The sequence below is a fragment of the Ambystoma mexicanum genome, chromosome 1q (genome assembly GCF_040938575.1).
Source record: "Ambystoma mexicanum isolate Mex_15411 chromosome 1q, UKY_AmexF1_1, whole genome shotgun sequence".
NCBI classification, from domain to species: domain Eukaryota; kingdom Metazoa; phylum Chordata; class Amphibia; order Caudata; family Ambystomatidae; genus Ambystoma; species Ambystoma mexicanum.
In genome coordinates this window covers 905,111,734-905,132,728 of record NC_090922.1, presented here as the reverse complement: position 1 = coordinate 905,132,728, position 20,995 = coordinate 905,111,734, and the positions used below count along the sequence as shown (strand labels likewise).

Sequence of the window (20,995 nt, the reverse complement as noted above, 5' to 3'; positions counted from 1 at the left end):
ATTAGTATGCCAAGAGGCAAATATCTTTGTGATGTGCAATATATCAATGGTCACTGTTATTGCTATGTATGGATTAGTACAACGAGTGATGATTATTTTAATAGTGTACAGTACAAACTCAATCACTTCTAATGTTGGTAGATAAAGCACAGTGTGATAAAATGATTTACTCAGGCTCACACCCTATTGTTAAGTGTTGAAGCTCGGATTTGAGTACAATCTGCATCTTGGGAACTTGATCACATATCTCCTCATCTCTAACTGGTATACATATGTGCGTGTTTGGCTTTCAAGAACAATCTGAGAGTAATCTATTCTACAGAGATAACATGAAAATATACAAATCACATAACTAATCAACCTGATAGAGACATATTTACAGAAATATGTTAAGAAAAAGAGTATGGTTTTACTTTTATTTGCCCAATCATCAGCACAAGTACTGCAATGAAAGGTAATGTAAGCCTAATAAATGTCATCTGGCTTTTGCAAAGATAAAACACGTTCTTGTAGTCATTGTTTGACACAGGAATGGATATGAAGTGAAGACACTTTCCATAAAAATGCAATTTCTTGCCTGTCAAATAAACACACATCGCCACAGAAAGTAAAACAGTTTAAATTGTTTTACGTGACTCAGTTTAATTGTCTTGAGATAAGGCACAGAGTTGACTATCTAACTGAATCTTTGTGTGGGCCTTCAGAAGGAAATGTCCCCATCATTTCTTACTATATAGTTTCATTTGAACTATGTTAATGATGGTATTACTTCTTGCTTTGAGTCTATAATCCTGGGCCTGTATTTTCAACGTGGTCTTCTTGCTACTAGGTGCATTCATCTTGCAACAATTTACCTTTGCCAGACCTATTTTATTGTTGTCTGGTTCGTGTGTTATTTGTGCTTAAACTACATTACCCATAAGCGCTGAGCGACTCGCGTATGTCATTTCTGCAAGGCCTGTGGGCATGACAGATCCACATCAGCACAAAGCACTGACACAAACCTTGTTTTGCCTGTTTGGGCTGGCTGGCCTGGGAACGGTGTCACGTTGACGTCTGCCGCGGCGGTGATTACTGCAGCTAGAGATTTTCAGCTGACAGACACGTGCCCCGGAAGAGGGGAGGAGCTGCCCATTACACGGAGCAGCCTTCAGCATGGTAGGCCAGGGCTCCAGGCCCAGGGATAAAGGGACACATCAGGACAAGGCCCACCCTCATAACTATAAGACAAGGATGGTGCTCGTGCCCAGAAGGGCGGCCACAGCCCAAAGTTAAGGGCAATAGGAATCCCCACTGGCCCAAATAAGCCAAAGACCAGGAGGTCAAAATGTCTGGTCAGGACAATGATCAAGGGGCACAAGCCCAAGGACAAGGGCCTCAGGTGGCAGACCAAGTCCCCTATAGACTGCCTGATATGCTGGCAGCCCAGATGCCTGGGGGCCACGGGGCCCATTGAAGATGCTCATCAGATATGCCTGCTAAAGTTAGCAGTGGGCTCAGCAACCCGTGACATCATCAACGAGATGCCCCCCCCCGACTCCATCGAGACCATTCAAGACCTAAAGGACGCGCTAGCAGCATATTTCACTCCCCACACCAACGTGGACTACGAAAGACACTTGTTCCACAGCACCAAACAACACAAAGGTGAGACCATGAATGCTTAAGTCATGCGGCTGCGCACAAAGATGAAGCACTGTGACTTCGCAAACTATTCTAACACCGAATCGCTAAGGTCCCAAATCATATCTGGGTGTGAATCTCAGACATTTAGGCGCACACTACTCGAAAAAAACAATGCACCCTGGATGAGATATTGGCACTGGCTTGTGCAGAGAGAGCCATAGACTCACAAGTGGAGAGCTTCAACAACCCCACAGCAGGAGAAAGTATCCACAGACTACAACCTGAGAGAAGGTCTGAGGAACTCTTTTACTATACATGCGGGTTTGAGTACCCTCAGGAAGGGGTCTGCCCAGCTGTCGGTTAGCGATGTGTCACATGTGGCGAAGAAGGCCACTTTAAGTCAGTGTGCAGACTCTTCAGAGACAAGGGGAAAGATCGTTCCAAGGAAACACCATCCAGATGCAGGACAAAACCTCAACCCTGTCCAGGGAGCCACCCTGGTACCTCGTCTCAAGGGCCAGGCGCCCAGGCAAACCCAGACTCTCGAGAACGAGACTCAGGAGAAGAAGGTCAAAGAAGAGAGAGGAGAGACAGAAGGAGACACGTGATGAGAGCTAGACCCGAGCGACGATCATGGCGCCATGTACGCTACCTGGTGGAGCAATCACCATCTGATTCGGACCCCAGCTCCTCGGTAAGTGACGAAAGGAAGAAGGCCTATGCCTATGCACTAGGGAATTCCACAGCCACAACACACAGCCCCACATTAATTATCAAACTTAAGGAACAGCCCACTGAATTCCTGATTGACACAGGAGCCACAGTGAATGTCATCAGTGAAGCCGTCTTCAAGGAACTCCCTGCGAGACCAAAACTGTGCCCTGCCCTGGTAGACATCTATGCTTATGGCGCCAAAGTGCCCCTCAAGTGCCCAGGACAATTTGAGGGCACGTGTAGATACAAGGGGCATGAAAAAAGAATACCTTTTCATGTCTTGGCAACTGAATCCGACAGTGGATGTGTGCTTAGTTTCAAAACAGCGGCCGACATGGGACTCATACACATCCTATAGAACGTCATGGTCCACAAGTACATCGACCCTGTGGAAATGATTAGTAGCATGTATCCCCGCATCTTTCGAGGCATCGGGAAACTCAAGAACAGACCCATAAAGTTGCACATAGATGAGCCTATACGTGGCCCAACACTACAGAGGAATCCCTGTCAATATTCAGAGGAAGGTGGAGGATGAATTGCACAAGCTGCTCGAACAATACATCATCGAGCCGGCCACTGGCCCCACCACGTGGGTATCCCCAATAGTACCAGTTCCGAAAAAGGGATCAGAAGCAATCAGGCTTTGTGTGGACATGAGGTGTCCGAACCAAGCCATAGAGAGGGAGAGACACCTGGCCCCACGCATCACCAATATGATCCATCTCCTGAATGGGGCCAAGATTTTCTCGAAACTGGACTTACCGAAAGGATATCACCAACTGGTATTAAGCCCCGACAGCTGGAACGTAACCACGTTCGTGACTCACTTAGGCCTCTTCCGCTACAAGAGGCTAAGCTTCAGAGTATCCTCAGCAGCGGAAATATTTCAGGCCGAGATACGCAATGTAATCAAGCATATACCAAACTGCCTCAATTACAGCAACAACATCCTGGTTTTCGGAACTGATGTCAGCAAACATGATGATGCCCTCATGAAGGTATGCAAAGCCTTGGAGTCAGCCAACCTCACCCTAAATCGGGACAAATGCTTATTTCGTAAAAACACGCTGACATTTTTTGGACATATATTCTTGGAATCAGGCATGTCTCCAGACCCAGATAAAGTGGCTGCGCTGAACGACACAGTGACCCCGACCAATGTCTCAGACATGCGTACTTTCCAAGGACTCGCGAGTTACTGCACGTGATACATCAAAGACTTTGCGACAGTAAGTGAACCTCTTAGACTGTTAACCAGGCAAGATGCCACCTTCCAATGGACAGACGAGTGCCAAAAAGCATTCAAAGCCATCAGGGAAAGAGCCGCCAAGGCCGAGAACATGTCATACTACGACCCGAGTCGTCAAACAGAACTAACAGTGGACGCCAGCCCAGTAGGGCTCGGGGCCATACTGGCTCAGGTGGACCCAAGTGATCCCTCGCAAACGCACATCGTTGCACATGCCAGCCGGAGTCTGTTGGCCACGGAACAAGCCTACTCCCAACCAGAGAAGGATGGCCTCGCCGTAGTCTGGGTGTGCAAGCATTTCCATCTTTTCGTACAGCAAACCATTCTGACTAGTCACAGACCACTGTATGGAAGCATATGTCTATGGGACCCCCTCCCCGACATGCCCCCCTTCTGTGAGGTTCGTGGCTCATCAGCGGCCCCCCATGCACCTGTACTCAGGTGGCAGGGTGGCTGCTGATCGACACACAGGGCCAATCAGCTTGTACTGTAATATACCATGGACACCATTTTGAAAGCTTCAAGACTCCATTTTAGATAGAAACAACCAAGAACCCCAATGAAACAGCCTGCCTGCGAAAGCTGCAGCTGGCCCCTGCTCACTGCACGCAAGGAGCCATGCACTCCCCCTGCGCCTCCACCCCATGGTAGATCTGCAGAAGGCCCGTTCTCACGAGGAACCAGATACGAACGAGTATCAGAACAAACACTGTATCATTTACCTACCGCAGTGCATCACTGTCCCCGAAGTGACCTGACTGGTGGTTCAAGTCTGGAAAATAACAGGAACCATCCCAATTGAACAGGCCTCGACCCGGCATCTAACCCCTAACAGTTGAAATATATGGTGTCAATAACCTACCTACATAAACCCCTGCCCACATTCCCCAGATGAGGTGTTGACTACATACCAAAACCCACCGATTCACAGGGTTGTTTGTAAATTATAATACGGGTGTTGGGAAGGGATGAGGCTTATAACATTGCTAAAGCAAGAGTGACTTCAGTCCATTGCAAAATACCATGTGCCTTCAAGACTTAATGAAAGAGCTTGATAGAGCCCCACCTAATGCTAACTAATGATTGCTGCTAGTGTACAAAGGAAGGCGAAAAAGCATTTCTAAGAATACTCGTGTGTAATATAGTGAAACACGTTTAAGTTGGTATAACCGAAAATGCAAATGCACGATTATATATGAACGTATTGCTTCTATGCTCCTGAGTACACAAACCAACCTGATGCTACCTCACGTGTTATCTATCTGTTACCTTATGAATTACCAATAAGCGTTCAACTAATGCTATGTAATGTATGCGCCACTGCCAAACTTTTATAGCTATGTATGAAGAAGTGAACGAATGTATAAACAATAGAAATTTGTAATCATCTTAATGCTCCTAACTTTACTAACTGTTCCCTCCTATGATATATTGTGCAGCCCAGGCACAGAGAACCGCGTACAGCCACAAGGCTATCTCCCCCTCCTCCCGCCAAGGCCCGCCAGGGTTTGCTGGTGCACGAGCAGCATAGCCTCACCTCCCCTCATTCTGCTGGACCCGCTTAAAGAATTCACCTCCCCCATGTCCGAGGCCACCATAGTCGGCTAAATGAATTATTTACAACCTGGTCCTAAACCTCACCGCCTCAAGGGGCCTGAGGGGTGCCCTCGCTGATCCAGTAGTACTCCAGTTCACCCCAAGTTAATGGGCCCTGGAGATAGGTATTCAACCCTGTACTAACATATCATAAAGTAGTTCCTCACCACATCTAACAGAACAAAACGACAAGGCTGCTCACCTTGTGCCCTCAGACCAGACACCCAGACTTATGACACCCGGTCAGCAGGGCAAAAGTAATAGTGCACTGATGTATTGGTGAAGCTTCACATTGCATGTTGTTTCTCCGGTCTCCTATCATTTCTTAGAGTAACATATTGTAGGATTTACAGGACAACTGGAATCGTCTAAAGGATGAGTGTTTGTGTGTGTGTGGCCACAAGGGCAAAGTGTTAGTGCAGCCATCAATCATCGACACAGACCGCGCCTGGCCTGGCAGCTCCACCCCGATGAGCCCAGCTGACCCATCCACCCCACGTTGGCACCACGCAGATGTCCACCAATCCTGGAGTGGCTCATCATTGTATCACCTATAGCTCAGTCGATGACACCCAATCCCTGAGACAATGTGCCCCATATAGTTTACAGGATTTGTGACGTGGTTTTGTAATAAATATGACTGTCTTTGCTATTGTCAAACAGAGCGCTCTTGGAGCTTGCAGAGTCCTTTGCATGACCTATTTTTTTATATAAAAACCCCTTTTACATCACCCGCACTTGGTCTTGGTCTCATTCCATCCTGGGGTGTGTCCTTATTGCCTCTCATTGTGGTTCACCACCAAGCATTACTATTTCTGTACAGGAACCCCCAGGTTAAAATGCCACTTTGGATAGCTCGCTGGGGGCTGCGGCTGCAAGACTACGAATTTGAAATAGTGCACTGACCGGGAAAAGGGGACAGCCCTGCAGACTTATTATCCAGAAGACCCCAGGAGGGGTGCATTCCTGAACCCTCAGTGGCAGACAGATATCTCAGATACCTAATACATCAAGCCACCCCAGGGGGATAGACATTGGATGATATAGCCCAAGAAACAGAAAATGATCCGGCCTGTCAAATCATCTGCAAGGGTCTTCAGTCAGGCATATGGAGAAGGACCCGAGAAAAGGGGAGAGCAGCCGGGTACCCAGTACACACGGAGGTGGAACAGCTGGTACAGGTACAAGATGAACTAGCACTCTCAGATGATCATCTTCTGATCAAGGACCGTAAACTAGTAATCCCCATGTCCCTGAGAGCAAGGATCATCAAGCTTCGTCATGAGGGTCACAGAGGAATGGTGTCAACCAAACGCATGCTGCGCCAGAAAGTCTGGTTCCCCAACATGGACTCCATGGTAGATGAAGCCCTAAAGGCATGCCCCACCTGCAGCCACATCACGCCAAACCACCACCAAGAACCATTGGGAATGTCAGAACTTCCACAAGGGGTGTGGGAAGCCGTGGCGGCCGACTTCTTCGGGCCCATCGAGGGAGGCAAAAATGTGCTGCCAGTCATGTATGAGTACTCCCGATATCCGGAGACCCACCTCATATCTTCAACGGCCGCCCATCATGTCATACCCGCCCTACACCGCATCTTCTCTGCATATGGTGTTCCGAGAGTGCTCAAGATTGATAATGGACCTCCATTCAATGGGCACCAGTTTGCACAGTTTGCAAGCTAGTTAGGCTTTCATCACCACAAGATAACGCCGCTGTGGCCTTAAGCCAACGGGATGATAGAGTGCTTCATGGCCAACTTAAAGAGAGCGCTCCAAATAACCAAACTAACAGGGCAACTCTATGAACAAGTACTGAAACAGCTCATGAGGGATTATTGTAATACGCCTCACAGCAGCACCGGGCGAACTCCCTCAGAGATCATGTTCGGGAGAAATGTCCAGACAAGAATTTCCCAAGCTCCGTCCCCAGACCAGGTCACTGACCTCGACTGAGAGATCAGGGAGTGAGATGAAGCCGCCAAGGAGTGAATGAAGGACTACGCCGTTCGGCGGAGAAGGGCCCGACCACCCCAAATAGAGGTAGGAGACATCCTGGCCGTACAACAAACACAAACACACCCCATCTTTCAAGCCGAACCACTGCTGGTCATGCAAAGGAAGGGGTCCATGGTTGCAGCGCAAGGCTCGGGAGGCCCTATCGCAAGTAACTCTTCTCATTTCAAGGGAATTCCCTTGCTGGGAACGCATCCACTCAGAGGACGTTTAGTCAACCCCATTGACTATGCCTCAGATGATGCCTATCAAGGGGACCATGGAGATACCGATGATTCAGACCATGAAGGTCCCAAGGAGCCCAAGGCCAGTGGAACCACACCCGAGTTTGTAAGCTCCCGTCCGCAGCGGGCTAGGAACCGGCCACGCCGCTAGCTTGAAGAAATGGGCTAAGCGGCTCAACGCAGACGTTCGCCTGTTATGAACGTCCTGGTAACTGTTTAAAAAGGGGGGAGATGTCACGTTGACGTCTCCATGGTTGTTGGGGGGGGCGGGTCCTGGGAAAGGGAAGTGACATCCAGGGAAGGTGATATGACGGGTGGCGAGAGCAGGGATTAGAGGAGTTGGAATTGGGAACAATAAAGGGAAGACGTGCTGCAAGAGATCTCTGTGTCCGTGTCTTTGTGCACATGCTGCTCGCAGTGACCCGGCCCCACCCACGCCACGACAAACAGGACCATTGTTGCTCTGGCGGCGCTGCTTCCTCTATGCGACTGAGCCTCAACCTGCTGATTTCTACCAATTTATCTGCCTCATTATTTGCTGCCTGTTTGTGTTTGCCCTAATTAGGATGGTAGGTGTAGTGCTTTGTTTGTGTCCACGATGAGGAGACAATAGTTTTCAGACACACGAAGGCTGCTATTGTGTCTAAATATTTAGAATCGATCTGTGTCTTTCAACAGTATACCCCCTACTGGGGTCCTCTGCACCAAAGTTCACCTATGCTGAGAAGGGTTTGTTTGTTTGTCTTCAAAGACCAACAAAAAGATAAATGGTCAGCTGTTGCCAGAAGATGAAATGGGAGTAAGTTCAAACATCTTGCAGCGGAAACGGAAAAAGCATGTCGACCAATCCGACAGAGCACGCAAGGAAATAAAATAGTTCAGGACTCTAGTGAGCCAAGTGGATGATTGAGCACGTAAGGGAGAAATTTGCACTGCAAATACTGAATTTTAGGGCTTGCTACCCAAATTGTGATGACCCCCAATGGCTAATAAAACAATCAAAATGGGACTATTGCTTGAATTTGATCTTAACCTGCCCTAATAGAAATAAAGAGCTCTTCAGAGTGCTTAACAAATAACACAACCCAGATCCCCTAAATTAATCTACTCTACCAGGGTGTTAGCATGAGAATCAGTGTGGGGACAGTGTTCTGAAACAGTTGGCAGTCGTGGTCCACAACACCTAGCGTTAAGGATTACTTACAGTCCAATTCATAGAGGCCTTGCAAGATATATCGGTTGCCAGGAAGTGCGCCAGACCTGGGCTTCATCACCAGATGGTTATGATAGAACCGTTCACTTCCCTGTTCCCTACACGTAGAATGGTGGGACCCGTATGAGCCATAGAGAAGAGCGGGGAGAGTGCGAAAGCCCTCATATCTTCCTTCTCAAGCTCTTCGCTCATCCGCCTCCAACTCCTTCAGCGTCAGTCGCTTCTCCAAGCAAATAGATGGTGGTAGATCTCGTTCTTCGGCTGGGGTCTTCCTCTGGAACAGCCTCCCTGCCTCCCTGAAACTTGAGGAGAAACATCTCCGGTTCCAGAAGCACCTCAAAACCTTCCTCTTTGCTTCTGCTTTCTCTCCTCCTCTCCCCTGCTGAATTCCTGGCTGAAACTGAAACTGCACTGGTTACATGGCCACCCTCTGATCTTGGGCCCAGGTCACCTTCCCCACCAGTTGCACACCTGCACTGCCTCCCTGGCAAACCCCAAACCTGTGGACTGTTTTCTGTATCCCTACAGTCCCCCTACCAGCACTTGACGTCTGCACTTACCCTTGCACTTTCCACCAGCGTATTTTTTATTTATTGTTTTTATTTATTTTATTTATCCCATGTACTGCACTGTCCCCTCCCCCTTTACCCACTCATCTTTCCCCCTCCCCATGCATTTGCACAATCTGAATGACACCTGGCCTAGTAAGATCGTTGTCTCTGTCTTCCCTATGTCCCCCCTCCCTTGCCTCGTTGCGCCTTGAAAAACCTGTGTATAGGCGCGTTATAAATGCCATGTCATATCATATCATATCATATCTCAAGGGCCTTTGGAGGATGTAGCCCGATTTCTGATGACAGCATTACATTTATTTGTGCCTCATTTTCTCTACCTCCTCTGACTATTTTTATATCACAGGTAAATGTGCCTAATGGTAAGTCTTGGACTCCTTCTCTAGCTATATCTACAAGCTCTTGTGTGGAACCTTAAGATCTTCTCAACTTTTTTTTCCCCGGCATCTTCTGCTCAGGCGGCCTGGGAAAGGCCATCACTTTTGGAGATCCCGACCCTGGGGGTGGATATGCAAGGGAGGATCACCTGGGTGGAGGGAACTTGGGGAATGGGGAGAAGACGTCTTGGGGTGAGAAATGGTATCCCCTTTGTCAAAGTAAATCCAATGTTACCCCTGCCTTTGTAGGGTATTGTTAGCCCTTGACTCTTTATTCTGACCAAAATGTCCCACAGCCCTTTTATCATATGACTGGGATGAGGAGGAAATCACTAGAAGTTATGCACACTCCCCTGCATACACAACACTTTGATACTCGGATGAGGAAGAGGGCTCTTAAGGAGTTTAACTTTCAATAGCCAGGCATGTCCCACTAATCAGCTTCACCAAAGTCAGGCAACCAATGTGGAGGACTTGCATCTGCAGCCTGCTAACAAGCCTCAGGTGTTTAAGAGTGAAAGGGAGAGACGGCATAAGGAGAAGGAGCTGGCCAAGGATGCAGCGTATGGAGATACCGACTGGGGGGAAGCCGGGACCAGCAGGAGTGAAAGGCAGACATTGGGGACAAGACTGAACGTGAGAGGGTCAAGACTCCTGCCATTCCTCCTACCCGGTGCCCAAAACAGAAGCTGTGGTGCACCAAAGCCTCCAAAGTGCTGTTGGCCACTGAGAGGGCGAGAGAGGCTCACGACAGCTCCCACTGTTGAAGAGCGGGCTGAGAACTGCTCAAGACAGCGAGCGCTGCTCGCTGGGAGATCCGCAGGAAAGCTGGGCAAAGAAGAGGAACTCGAGAAGCCTTGAAGAGCGAGCACTAACCAGTGAGTGTAGAAAAGGAAACACTCATACTGGGGCTGGGAATCTGACGTGCCTGAATGCTGAACAAACTGAATATTTTTACGCATGCTCCCGAAGGGCAAATTAGATGAAGGTGAATAAAGATCAAGCAAAACAAATGTTGTAAAGTACTTTTGAAGGGTGCAAAGATACCCATTGAATATAGAACTAACTAAAGGAAATATTGTGTATGTTTTGAATATGGCAACGAAGCAAAACAAGTGCTAAACCATTATGAACTTTTATGAATGCAGTGAAATTAAGATGAAGTGAAAGAAAGGTGGTGAGAATGGCTACCACAGAGTGAATTGTTCAAGATACAAGTAGTGACTAAGCCAAAAGATTTCCAAGAAGAATATAAAATAAGTATTGAGCCAAGATAAAAGAGTCCACAAGACTACATTTCGAAAGAGGAAAACCTGTGTTGACCAGAATCTGAAGAATACAGAAGTACAGCAACGTGCATAGGGTTACCGATTGCCTGATCTCTGATGGGTGGATCGCGTGGTCCGATAACTGCACCTATATCAAGTAACCCTTATTTGATGAGCCAAGGAAAGCAGGGCTATTGGTTGTGTGACCTGTAGGGTGGACCGTGTGGTTCGACAACTGTGCCTAGACCAACTGGTCCACTGAGAATGAACAAGAGGTTTAACTGATATTATTTTGACAGCCCGTGGATTTGCATTGACTTTTGGGTTTTGCCAGCTGAAGGAGTCGGCGTCTTGGGGAAGGATCCCTCAAGACTTTATGAAATGTGTTGATTCTTGGGGAAGAGAAACCTGGGGGTGTTTCGAGCTATGTTGAATGCTTGGGGAAGGGATCCGCGACGTCTTTGTGGACTATTTTGAACTTGAGAAAAGGGCAAGCTGAGAGAAAGCTAAAGAGCTGGAAGAAGTTTGGGGGCCTCATTATAAGATCGGCGTAATGGGTTAACGAGTTCCGCAAATGGGTACGGACCCCTTAACTCCATTCCATGCGATTACAAGCTCCCCTCGCGGGACCCGGTAAGGAACGCCTGGTCAAACCAGGCGTCCTTACTGGGCCCCGCGAGGGGAAGAGGGAGCAAACAACGGGCCGCTCCTAATCGGCCTGTTGTATGCACCCTCTCCCATTCCCATTGAGCCCTATGGGGGTTCAGATGGGAATGGGGAAGGTCCGGGCCCGGGTTCCCAGAGGGAGGAATTACCGGGCCCTCCGTACTCGGAATGGCCTGGTAATTCCCCATTCTAGGAAACCCAGTAAAGGAGCCCGGTTTGGCGGCAGCCATGGAGCTAATAGCTAATAGCTCCATGGCTGCCGCCAAACTCGTAATGAGGCCCTGGAACTTTACTTTTGAACACTATTTGTTTTTCTGTTGACATCCCTACACATTGTATAGATTTAGTTGTGAGGTAAAGTATAGGTTTTGGACAGAGACAGACCTTTCATTTGAATTTACAGATATTAATTATCCTTAGTTTGTTAGGTAGGGAAATCCCACCTTAGCATAGGGCAAGTTAGGCCTTACTCCAACCTGATATTTAAGAGAAATAAAAACAATCTTCCACACACTAAATCTGTTTCCAGAGGTTATAGAAGATTTTGAGTTTTCAGACCAAAACTTTTGAACAGCCTCCCTGAGGAGATTAGGTCTTGCAAGCCACTATCCCGATTTAGGAAAGATCTTAAAACCCACCTGTTTAAATAGATTTGTTTAGCTCATAGACAGCATCCGCATATGTTTTGTTTAGCACCTCACCCCGAGGCTTGTGTCCATCTGAGCCTGTATACAGATAAGTCTGTTGTGAGCACGGTATAAATTCTCAAAATCAGATCAGAAGGTTGAATCTGTTGTCTATGTCTTACTTCATGATGCCTTCACACTGTACTCAAATTGGTGGTGACCCGCCAACCTTCAGGATTCCTGCTTGATTTGTGCCTTGTTAAGATTATTAAATACTTGAGCTCTTTTGTAATCTATGACCTATGCCTAAATATTAATCAATCATTACAAGCAGGTACAGTTCCTGACCAATTTAAAATGTCAGCCATTTCCCCTTTCTTTAAAAAGCCCTCCATGGGCCCGGCGTTGCAAGGCAATTATCGGCCAATATCTTAACTTCTCTATCTTGGATAAATGTTTGAAGGTTTGGTAACCTCACAAATCCAAACATTTGTTGAAATACTATCTTCTACCCAGGCTAGAATACCAACACAGTTTTCTTTTCTGCGCTAAATGACCTAGAAATTCTGGGTAGTTGCGGTTGGAACGAGTGTTTTCATTATGTTGGACCCATCCACAGCCTTTGGTACGGTCAACCATGCCATCCTTTTGAACCGTATCTTTGAGCTTGGTTTGTACAGTTTGGCATGGTAATGGATGCATAACTTTTTAAATAATCGGAAACCAACCGTGTTTCTTCCATCCTTTTCTCAGCATTGCAAGATATCCCCACATAGTGGTTAACTTAGTCCACTGTTATTCAATCTATATATGATTCCTCTGGCAAAACTAGTGCACAGCTTTAACATAACTTGTTACATGTACACTTACGATACCCAGTTAATATTGCGCTTGGGTAACAACAACAATAATCCTAGCATTCAGTTGAAGCGCTATATTGAACATGTGAAGACTTGAATGATGACTCTCTCCAATTAAAACAGCAAAACACAAAAATACTTATTTGTAAATCTAATAAGAACAATCGACTGGTAAATGAACCCCCTCCAACTCTCCCCCCACTCCAAAATTGTGACCTCTAGCCACCTGCGTTTGGACCCTACACTAAGCCTTCAGAGTCAGTACACTATCTCGGAGTCTGGTTGGACCCTTAGAAGTTGTTTTTTTTCAATTGAAAACTTTGAAGCCCTTAATGAGCTATTTTTCTTTCTCGGAGAAGGTGCAGTCTGTGAACGCATTTATATTTAGTCACCTTGGCTATTGCAGTGCCATTTTTCTAATGTTCCCTGAAGAATCCTTAGCTAAATTTCACAATACACTTTCTATATAACAACTTGTTTTATGAATTATCCCAAAACGAATGTTACTACTTGTTTAATCAAAACAAAACATAGGGCCTCATTACGAGTTGGGCGCAAAGGGATACCGGGCACCGGTAAGGACACCAGTGCCAGTAATCCCTTGGCGCCCTATTCCGAGGTCCCTTTGCGGGCAAAGGGTCCAGGGAGCAAATAACGATATCGTAAATTGCGGTACCGTTATTTGCACCTTCCCCATTCCCATTGAGCCCTATGGGGGGCTCAAATGTGAATGGGAAATGGTATTTTCAATGGGGACTTACCGGTCCCGCAAAGGTCCGACTAGACCAGTAAGTCCCCATTGAATGAGGGCGGACCCGGTACCGTTATTGGAGGCAGCCATGGCGCTATTAGCGCCATGGCTGCCTCCAATCTCGGAATGAGGCCCATAGTAACATTCTGCTAGTAGTCTTTTCCTTTACTTTATAAATGGATAAGAAATTTGCAAGCCACCAGAAACAAATGAAAAGATACCTGTGACCTGATGTGAATCAACACACATACCCACGCTAGAAGCCAAGGCACCGGTCCACGGACTACCCACTAGTCCTTAATGCTTAAATGCATTAACCTGATAAACAGCATACTTAACCACTGCATGCCATTGCATGCCATATCTAATTGGACCTTATGTGACAAAAACGTATAGTAGCTTACACGCACACACACATCCTGTTTGTTTACCATCTGCACATATTAATACAAAGTATAATACTCTTGCCCTGCTCGCTCTGCTCCCACTTACCATGAAGAAGAATACCATGAAAATGGCTGCAGTTGTGATAGACAACATAACAGTCTAGGCACTTTAATGCATGTGTCTGCTGCACAGTGCATTCAGGAATCAAGTGGCACATGGTGCACTTGCGTAAGACGTTTTTTTTTGTTACAGCTGCAGTTAACCCATTATCTTTCAGAAAGATGGTTTTGCACGTTTTAATAACATAATCGAAAATTACACAATGAGCAGGTTTTTAGTTGCAATCAGCCTTTTGCCTTTCAGATCGTTTTTCTTTTTTTGGGAGACAGAAATTGGTGTTTTAATGACTGTAATGTGACGAAAATGCAGACAACATAGCGAATGCACCACTCATCCCAATACTGGCATATATGTAGCCTTCCAGAAATGTCAGAATAAAGTTCAAAGCCCACATATGCTTTCTTCCACAACATCTTTTTGTCCTCAGGTGAGCAGAACCTCTATGAGCCGAATTACAAATGTGTACTTTACTCATTATCATCAATGAAGGTTCACTTGTATGATTCCCGGGTCCGCGCTTAGAAACCGCTGGGTATTAAGCGCGTTATAAATAACCTATCATATATCATATCATATATATCATATATCATATTGATATAGTGACACAGTGCCAAACAATACAAATAATTTGGGTGAGCTTATGAACATAGCTGGCAGTGTCTCTTTGCAGAAGTAAAGTCATGTGCCACTAGTCAAGCAACAGAGGCTCTTTGTACGCAATACAAAGCTGTATCCACGTGTTCTGTACCTGAGGATGTTTCTTGACAGGAGCTTGGACAGCTGCTGGTCTTCTTGATTCTGCCTTTGCATGTTTTCTTGCTCCTTTGCTGTGAGTGCACTCACCCCATCCAAGAGCCATTTTTCTCTCAGGGCTTTTTTCTAATAATAAAGAAAAATGTATTTTCAATCGAATTGCAATATTTCAATAGCTATATTATGTGAATGCATAGCAAATGACAATTCTTGTACAATCTAACTGTTGATGTTGAAGACATTCAGCTGTGAACTTCAATCAACAGTAAATAAGTAGCACAACACAATAAGTGTATAGACATCCATGCTATATGTGGCTCAAGGTCAGTCATTCTTAAGCACTAAAGAGAAGTGGAGTACTGAATATTACTTATCCATATTACTTATACTTTTAAGAAAAAGGAGAAAGGGGAGTTCAGGAGCAGTGTATGGCATTGGCATGACAACTTGCCGACGCCTGGCTGATGAAATGGCTGAAGCACCATTTGGGCCTTGACCCTCTCGCTCACATCTGCCAGCCTGCTGCTGTTGCCGGGGAGCTGTGCACCCTCCAGAATAGGATCAAAATGACTGCACTTACCTATATGCCCGTTATTATTTTCAATTGTATGCACTAATGCTGTTTGTTACTTTATCTCCTGTTGGACCATGTTTAAAGTCAGCTGCGGAGTGGTCGCTTTTCGAGCTGAAGCTGCAGTCATTTGCAGCCTGGTGCTGCTGCCGGCATCACCGGTACACGCATGACATTCATGAGTCTGTGTTAAGGTGGACTAGATAAAGCGCTAAAGACTTTCTAGATTAAATGTAGGCAGGTATGCTCTGTGGCGGAGCCACAGGTACCGCTCGCAGTACTCTGCCGATTAAATGAGAATGCGGGGGAGGCAACTCTGTCCGGACCCAGCACTGCCTACGCTTTCCAACTAGTGCCAGAGGGACTGACTCAGTCAGAGTGGCTGCACCAACAGCGAGTTTGCCTAGAGAGGGCAAGTGGCATGGGACAGTTGATGCAACGCATGTTTCTGTTATACAGTGTGATGCTCAAATTAAACGGGCCCTGATAGCCTGTCAGCCACAATAGGGGTGCCTCACAGACTCTGGCCAGGTTTGCGAATTCCGAGTATGTTTTGGAAGTAAGTCCTTAGAGGGTCTTCTTTCCAAAATCGTTGGTAGTGCTGAGGGAAGCAGTCTCCCTTAGCAGCCAACTATGCCGGGCCAATCAGCTACGCTCAGAGTGCGCTCTGGGTGGGGAGCAGTCAGTGCATTTGGGCGCATGGGTTGGAAGCTGGCTGTTTCAGGCTTTCCCACGCTACACACACCGACCCTGAAACAGGCAGAGCTGCGATGAGGGCATAGGACAATGGCAACATCCCGGCACTTGCACCTGAAGCTGGACACAGAGATTGAGCGCTGCTGGGCCAAGTGCCAAGGGGAACGGATCGGGACCCTGGCCCTCTTGCTGTCCCCTAAGAGCCCAGACCCTGGCAGTGGTGAGTGGAGGGGGACAGGGACCCGTCCATACCCTGGCAGTATAGGGTTTCACTGCAAAAAAAAGGAAATTCAGGGCACCATGGGGTGTTCAAAGTGTCCCATCAGTGTTTGTGACACGGCCCAGGAAGTCAGGGGTGACACTTGGCTGGGCTTGAGCCTCACACACAGTGCCCTGATGATGGAAGAGTAACAACTCAGTCAGTGTGACTGATGGAAGAGGCTGCCCTGTCTCATACGCTAACAGAAAGTGCGCCTTTGCCTGAAGTTGCTCAAACGGATGCCCTAACAAAATTCACGGTAGCTGCACCAATTGAGAGGGAGGCTTTCTCTTTGGGGTGGTAGTTGGAGAAACTTGATGCCGTGTCCTTCATATTGTCAGAAGCTGTATGCCCTATTTTCTAGGGGCATATCGAAATGCTGGTCCAATTTGAACATTTGTTTGACTGAATCACTAGTTAGGCGGATTTTAATGGGAAAATGTTAGGTTTTTTATCCTGAACCCTGGCCTGATTTGCAATCAGGATGGTCGGTGTCTTCTATTTGCACATGACCACAAATATACAGTACCAACAAATGAACCTGGGACATGAAGAGCCTAGCGCAGTGATTTCCCTCTATATATGTTGAAACCTTTTCTCTGAAATGGAAGAAGCAGGGCAGGTGAAAGCTGGGTCAGTTTGGAGTCCACATTGAGTTTCAGTCCCCACAAATGGCAGTCTTCAATAGACAGCTGATTTCAGCTGGGTACAGATTGAGTTTTCCAGGTGGGACTGTGTAGTCATTAACAGCCTACCTGACTGAGGGTGTTTTCTGCAGGTCACGTCCACACATTCACGGCCTTTCTCTCTTGTCTTTCTTTCTCTCCCTCACGCTCTCTCTCAATGGGGGTATGATGTAGGACTGACCCCTATTCACCAAGGATTTGGCCTTGGTGAATAGGGTTTATCTCCTCATTCAGGCATGGATGGCCACCCATGGACTGTGCCTGAATGATGATAAGACTGAGATTATCATCCCGGGCACCTCATCATCCTTAAAAAACTGGGTCCCAACTATTCTTCCTTCAACATCGATAACAACCAAATGACCACCGCTCATGAGGTGAAAACTCTGGGCTTTTATCTGGACTCCACCCTTTCCTTTAATTAAAAGGTCAATGCGACGGCTTCCGCCACTGCATATACCTGCAAATTGATAAGAGCAGGTAAACCCTTCCTGTCCAACAACAGCTGCATTACCCTTGCTAGAGCACTTGTTCTATCGAAGTTGGATTATTTTTACTCTCTTTACATTGGGGCCAAAAAGGAAACCATCAAGAGAATCCAACTCCTTCAGAACAATGCTCTCAGAGCAGCACTCGGTATATCTAGGAGAGTCCACATCTCTGAAATCAGAAGAGCAAATAATTGGCTCTCGACTCACGAAAAAATCCAGCTAAAAGTTGCTTCACTTGTATATAAATGTCTAAACAATGCTGCACCTTGCTATCTCTCCGAGAGATTTACTAGAATAAGTCCTACACGATCCACCAGATCTTCCAACTCCAACTGCATCTCAATACTTAGATTTAAACTCTCCAGAGCAGGAGGATGTAGCTTCCAGGTCAAAGCAGCTCAACTTTGGCACTCCCTACCTCCCCTTCTCCGAACAGATCAACTGTACCTTACATTCCGATAGAACCTCATATGGTGGATCAAAGACTCGGAAAAATAAGCGACAGATATCTACTTGCCTATGACTGACTATTCCTGTCCATCCTCGCCTGGCCAACCTCATATCTTTGTCCATACTTACTTGACCCTTAGTGTTTATTGCATCGGTAGGGTATTTACTGTGTCTATCCTGTAATAACATGTATGTATTTGATTTGCTGTTATGTATACTTATTGTATTATGTACATGTCCAAATTGATATGTAACCAAGCTATAAGTTGTCGTATGCAATGCACCCTGATACCCTTGGGTCTGGCACGCAATACAAGTAATAAAACAAACAAACAAAACAATCCCCACCTCTTCATAGGTGGCCAGGGAGGAGGCTTTGCCATGGACACATCTGCGACTGAGCAGAGCCAGCAGGTCACATGACAGCGTGGTGTCAGCAGCAAAGCTGCACACAGCCCAAGCGGGGAGCATGGGTGCATCACGACACGCTGTGGCTTTGATGCAGAGGCATGCATAAACGAACCAGAGGCAGAGTAAGAACCCAGCTCAAACAAAGCAGGACAAAACACCTCTAAACTTTCCAGTGAACAAACCGACAGGGAAGCAACATACCTTTTCCATGAGAGTGCAGGGGAATTGCGACATCACATAATTATAACACACTGACTCACGGCAAATAGCACACATCTTGCAGAATGTGCAAATGTGTTGACAATTAGTGAATGTGTGCAAATGTGAACGATTACAGTCTAGGAGTGCATGTTGTTGTTAATAACTATAGTGTCTAGGTGCAACACGTCTTTACACGTTGATGTAGTGTGGGCACGCGACGTGTGTGTGTAGTTGGAGGGCTGGTAATTAGAGGGTGTGGGGGAAGAGGAGTTGAAAGCAAGAGGTGCATGTCTTGCTTTAAATGGGCTTGTTAGGCACCGTTCAGTCCACGTATGCCGCCCCCACCACCATATGCAAATTGCTTAGCACAGAGAGATCTAGTGATCACGTTTAGGTTGGTTTACATGATTATATCCGTTCAATCCAAAGCCCCCATTTGCACTGACACTCATTAAGAAGCCCTTTGTGCACAGTGTTTCTTATTCAAGGAATTCCTCGCTTGGTGCAGCTAATGGCAGCATATTTAAAAATGTAGGTTTTGTGCTCAAATTGCACTCACGGCATAGTACTTTTAGAGAGCTGTCTGCAAGTGGTGCTGTATTAACAGCTCGAGTGACATCCACCCGACAGCTGAACCCGACCCCCCCTCTAGACACTGTGGTAAGACCCACTAAGCTACCACAGAGAGAGGTGACACTAGGTGTGACTTTCACAAAATATGTGTCTGTTCATACCCACTATGTGTGACTGGCCTCTCCGTCAGTTCACACTAGTGACTTCCAGGGCAGTCAGAGGCGTGTGAAGGCAATGTTAATCGAAACATTTTATTATTAAACATGAAACAAGCAATATTTTCATAAATATAGGGTTCTAGTAACCCCCCTCTGTGCATGACTCCGAATCTCCTTGCATTCGTCATTTCACACTCTGCCCATCACTACTTTGTTGTGACGGATGCTCCCAGGCACACATGCAAGGGGATTTTCAGTCAAGTAACACCACTCACAAGGCTGGACAGAGGTAGCGCTGGCACTCAGGCCTCTGTGGGTGACCATTTGCAGATGGAATGTTTTCCCTACTTTACAATGATCACTGTGCTCCCATTCTCTCTACCCCACCCACCCACCCAAGACTTTCTCTACTCCACCCACCCTACCACCACTCTCGCTTTCGCTACTCTGTCTTCCCCCACCAACCCCACCTACCCCCACTCTATCTACCCACACCCAACCTTCTCCACTCTCTCTACCCCACCCAATCTCCTATACATTCTCCTTCCTTCTCATTCTTTTCTACACCTGTGCCCCTTATCGCATCCACCTGTTAAACTCCTCCTTGCACCCTGGTACCTATAAATGCAAAATGCAAATAGCAGTAAACGCCAACACTATTGGCATTGCTAATGCTTGTTTATTTATAGTGTGGGGAAGAGGAACGTGCTACAAAACCTCGGCCCAGTCCAAGGCCCTTGCAGCACAATGGGGCATGTTTTTGGGCTCAGCAGGGGATAGCAATCTTCCCTCATGTCGAGGTCATTGCTTGCTTCAACCTTTTGAATACTTTTGGTCCCATCGCTAGAAAATGTATGAAAGTATGAGGGACCTCGGGCCACACGATATCCAGGTGGTTTGAGATTTCAGGTTAGAGCCGGACTATTTGAAGTATATAGATTCTGATTGTAATGAGGTAGTCCAAAACCTGTACTGTACATTAAAAACATTAGTTATGGACAAATCCTATTTTATGTCTGCTCTAGAAAAACACTCTTGGAATCTACTATGAATGAAATCAAATCAAACACATCTAGTTAGTTGACTATTCTGGTTGGCCAGTTTAATATCATATCATATCATACAATATAATAAAAAGGCCAGATGTATGTTTGTCCTGTGCAGTCAGGCAGAGTAGACTGCCTGCTTCACCTGCTGTCACTGCTAGAGGTAGCTGTTGCCTTCGAAATATACCACATAGCGAATTAACACTGAAAATGTTGCTCCCCTTGCACATTGGCCCCTATACACAGGCTTTCACACTAGTATAAAGTTAAAGCAGTGAATGTGGTCCAGTATAATTTTGAACAGCTCTGAGTCAGCAATAGGGGCAAAGTGATGGCCAATCAATTCCATTTTGATGAAGTGCAAATGATGAGGGGTGGTGTAGGGTTCAGCCATACACACAACATTACCCATTGTATTCATTAGTAACAC

General features: G+C 46.5%; 1 protein-coding gene across 2 annotated transcripts in view; it reads right to left on the bottom strand.

The window, feature by feature from the left end:
- The window catches only part of PALMD (palmdelphin), a 311,657-nt gene that overhangs the window by 129,381 nt on the left and 161,281 nt on the right, over positions 1-20,995 (bottom strand). For both annotated transcript variants that reach the window (XM_069641537.1, XM_069641536.1), the window contains exon 3: positions 15,019-15,149. In XM_069641537.1, coding sequence (XP_069497638.1) covers positions 15,019-15,149 — 131 coding nt within the window. The remainder of the gene's footprint in view (positions 1-15,018; positions 15,150-20,995) is intronic.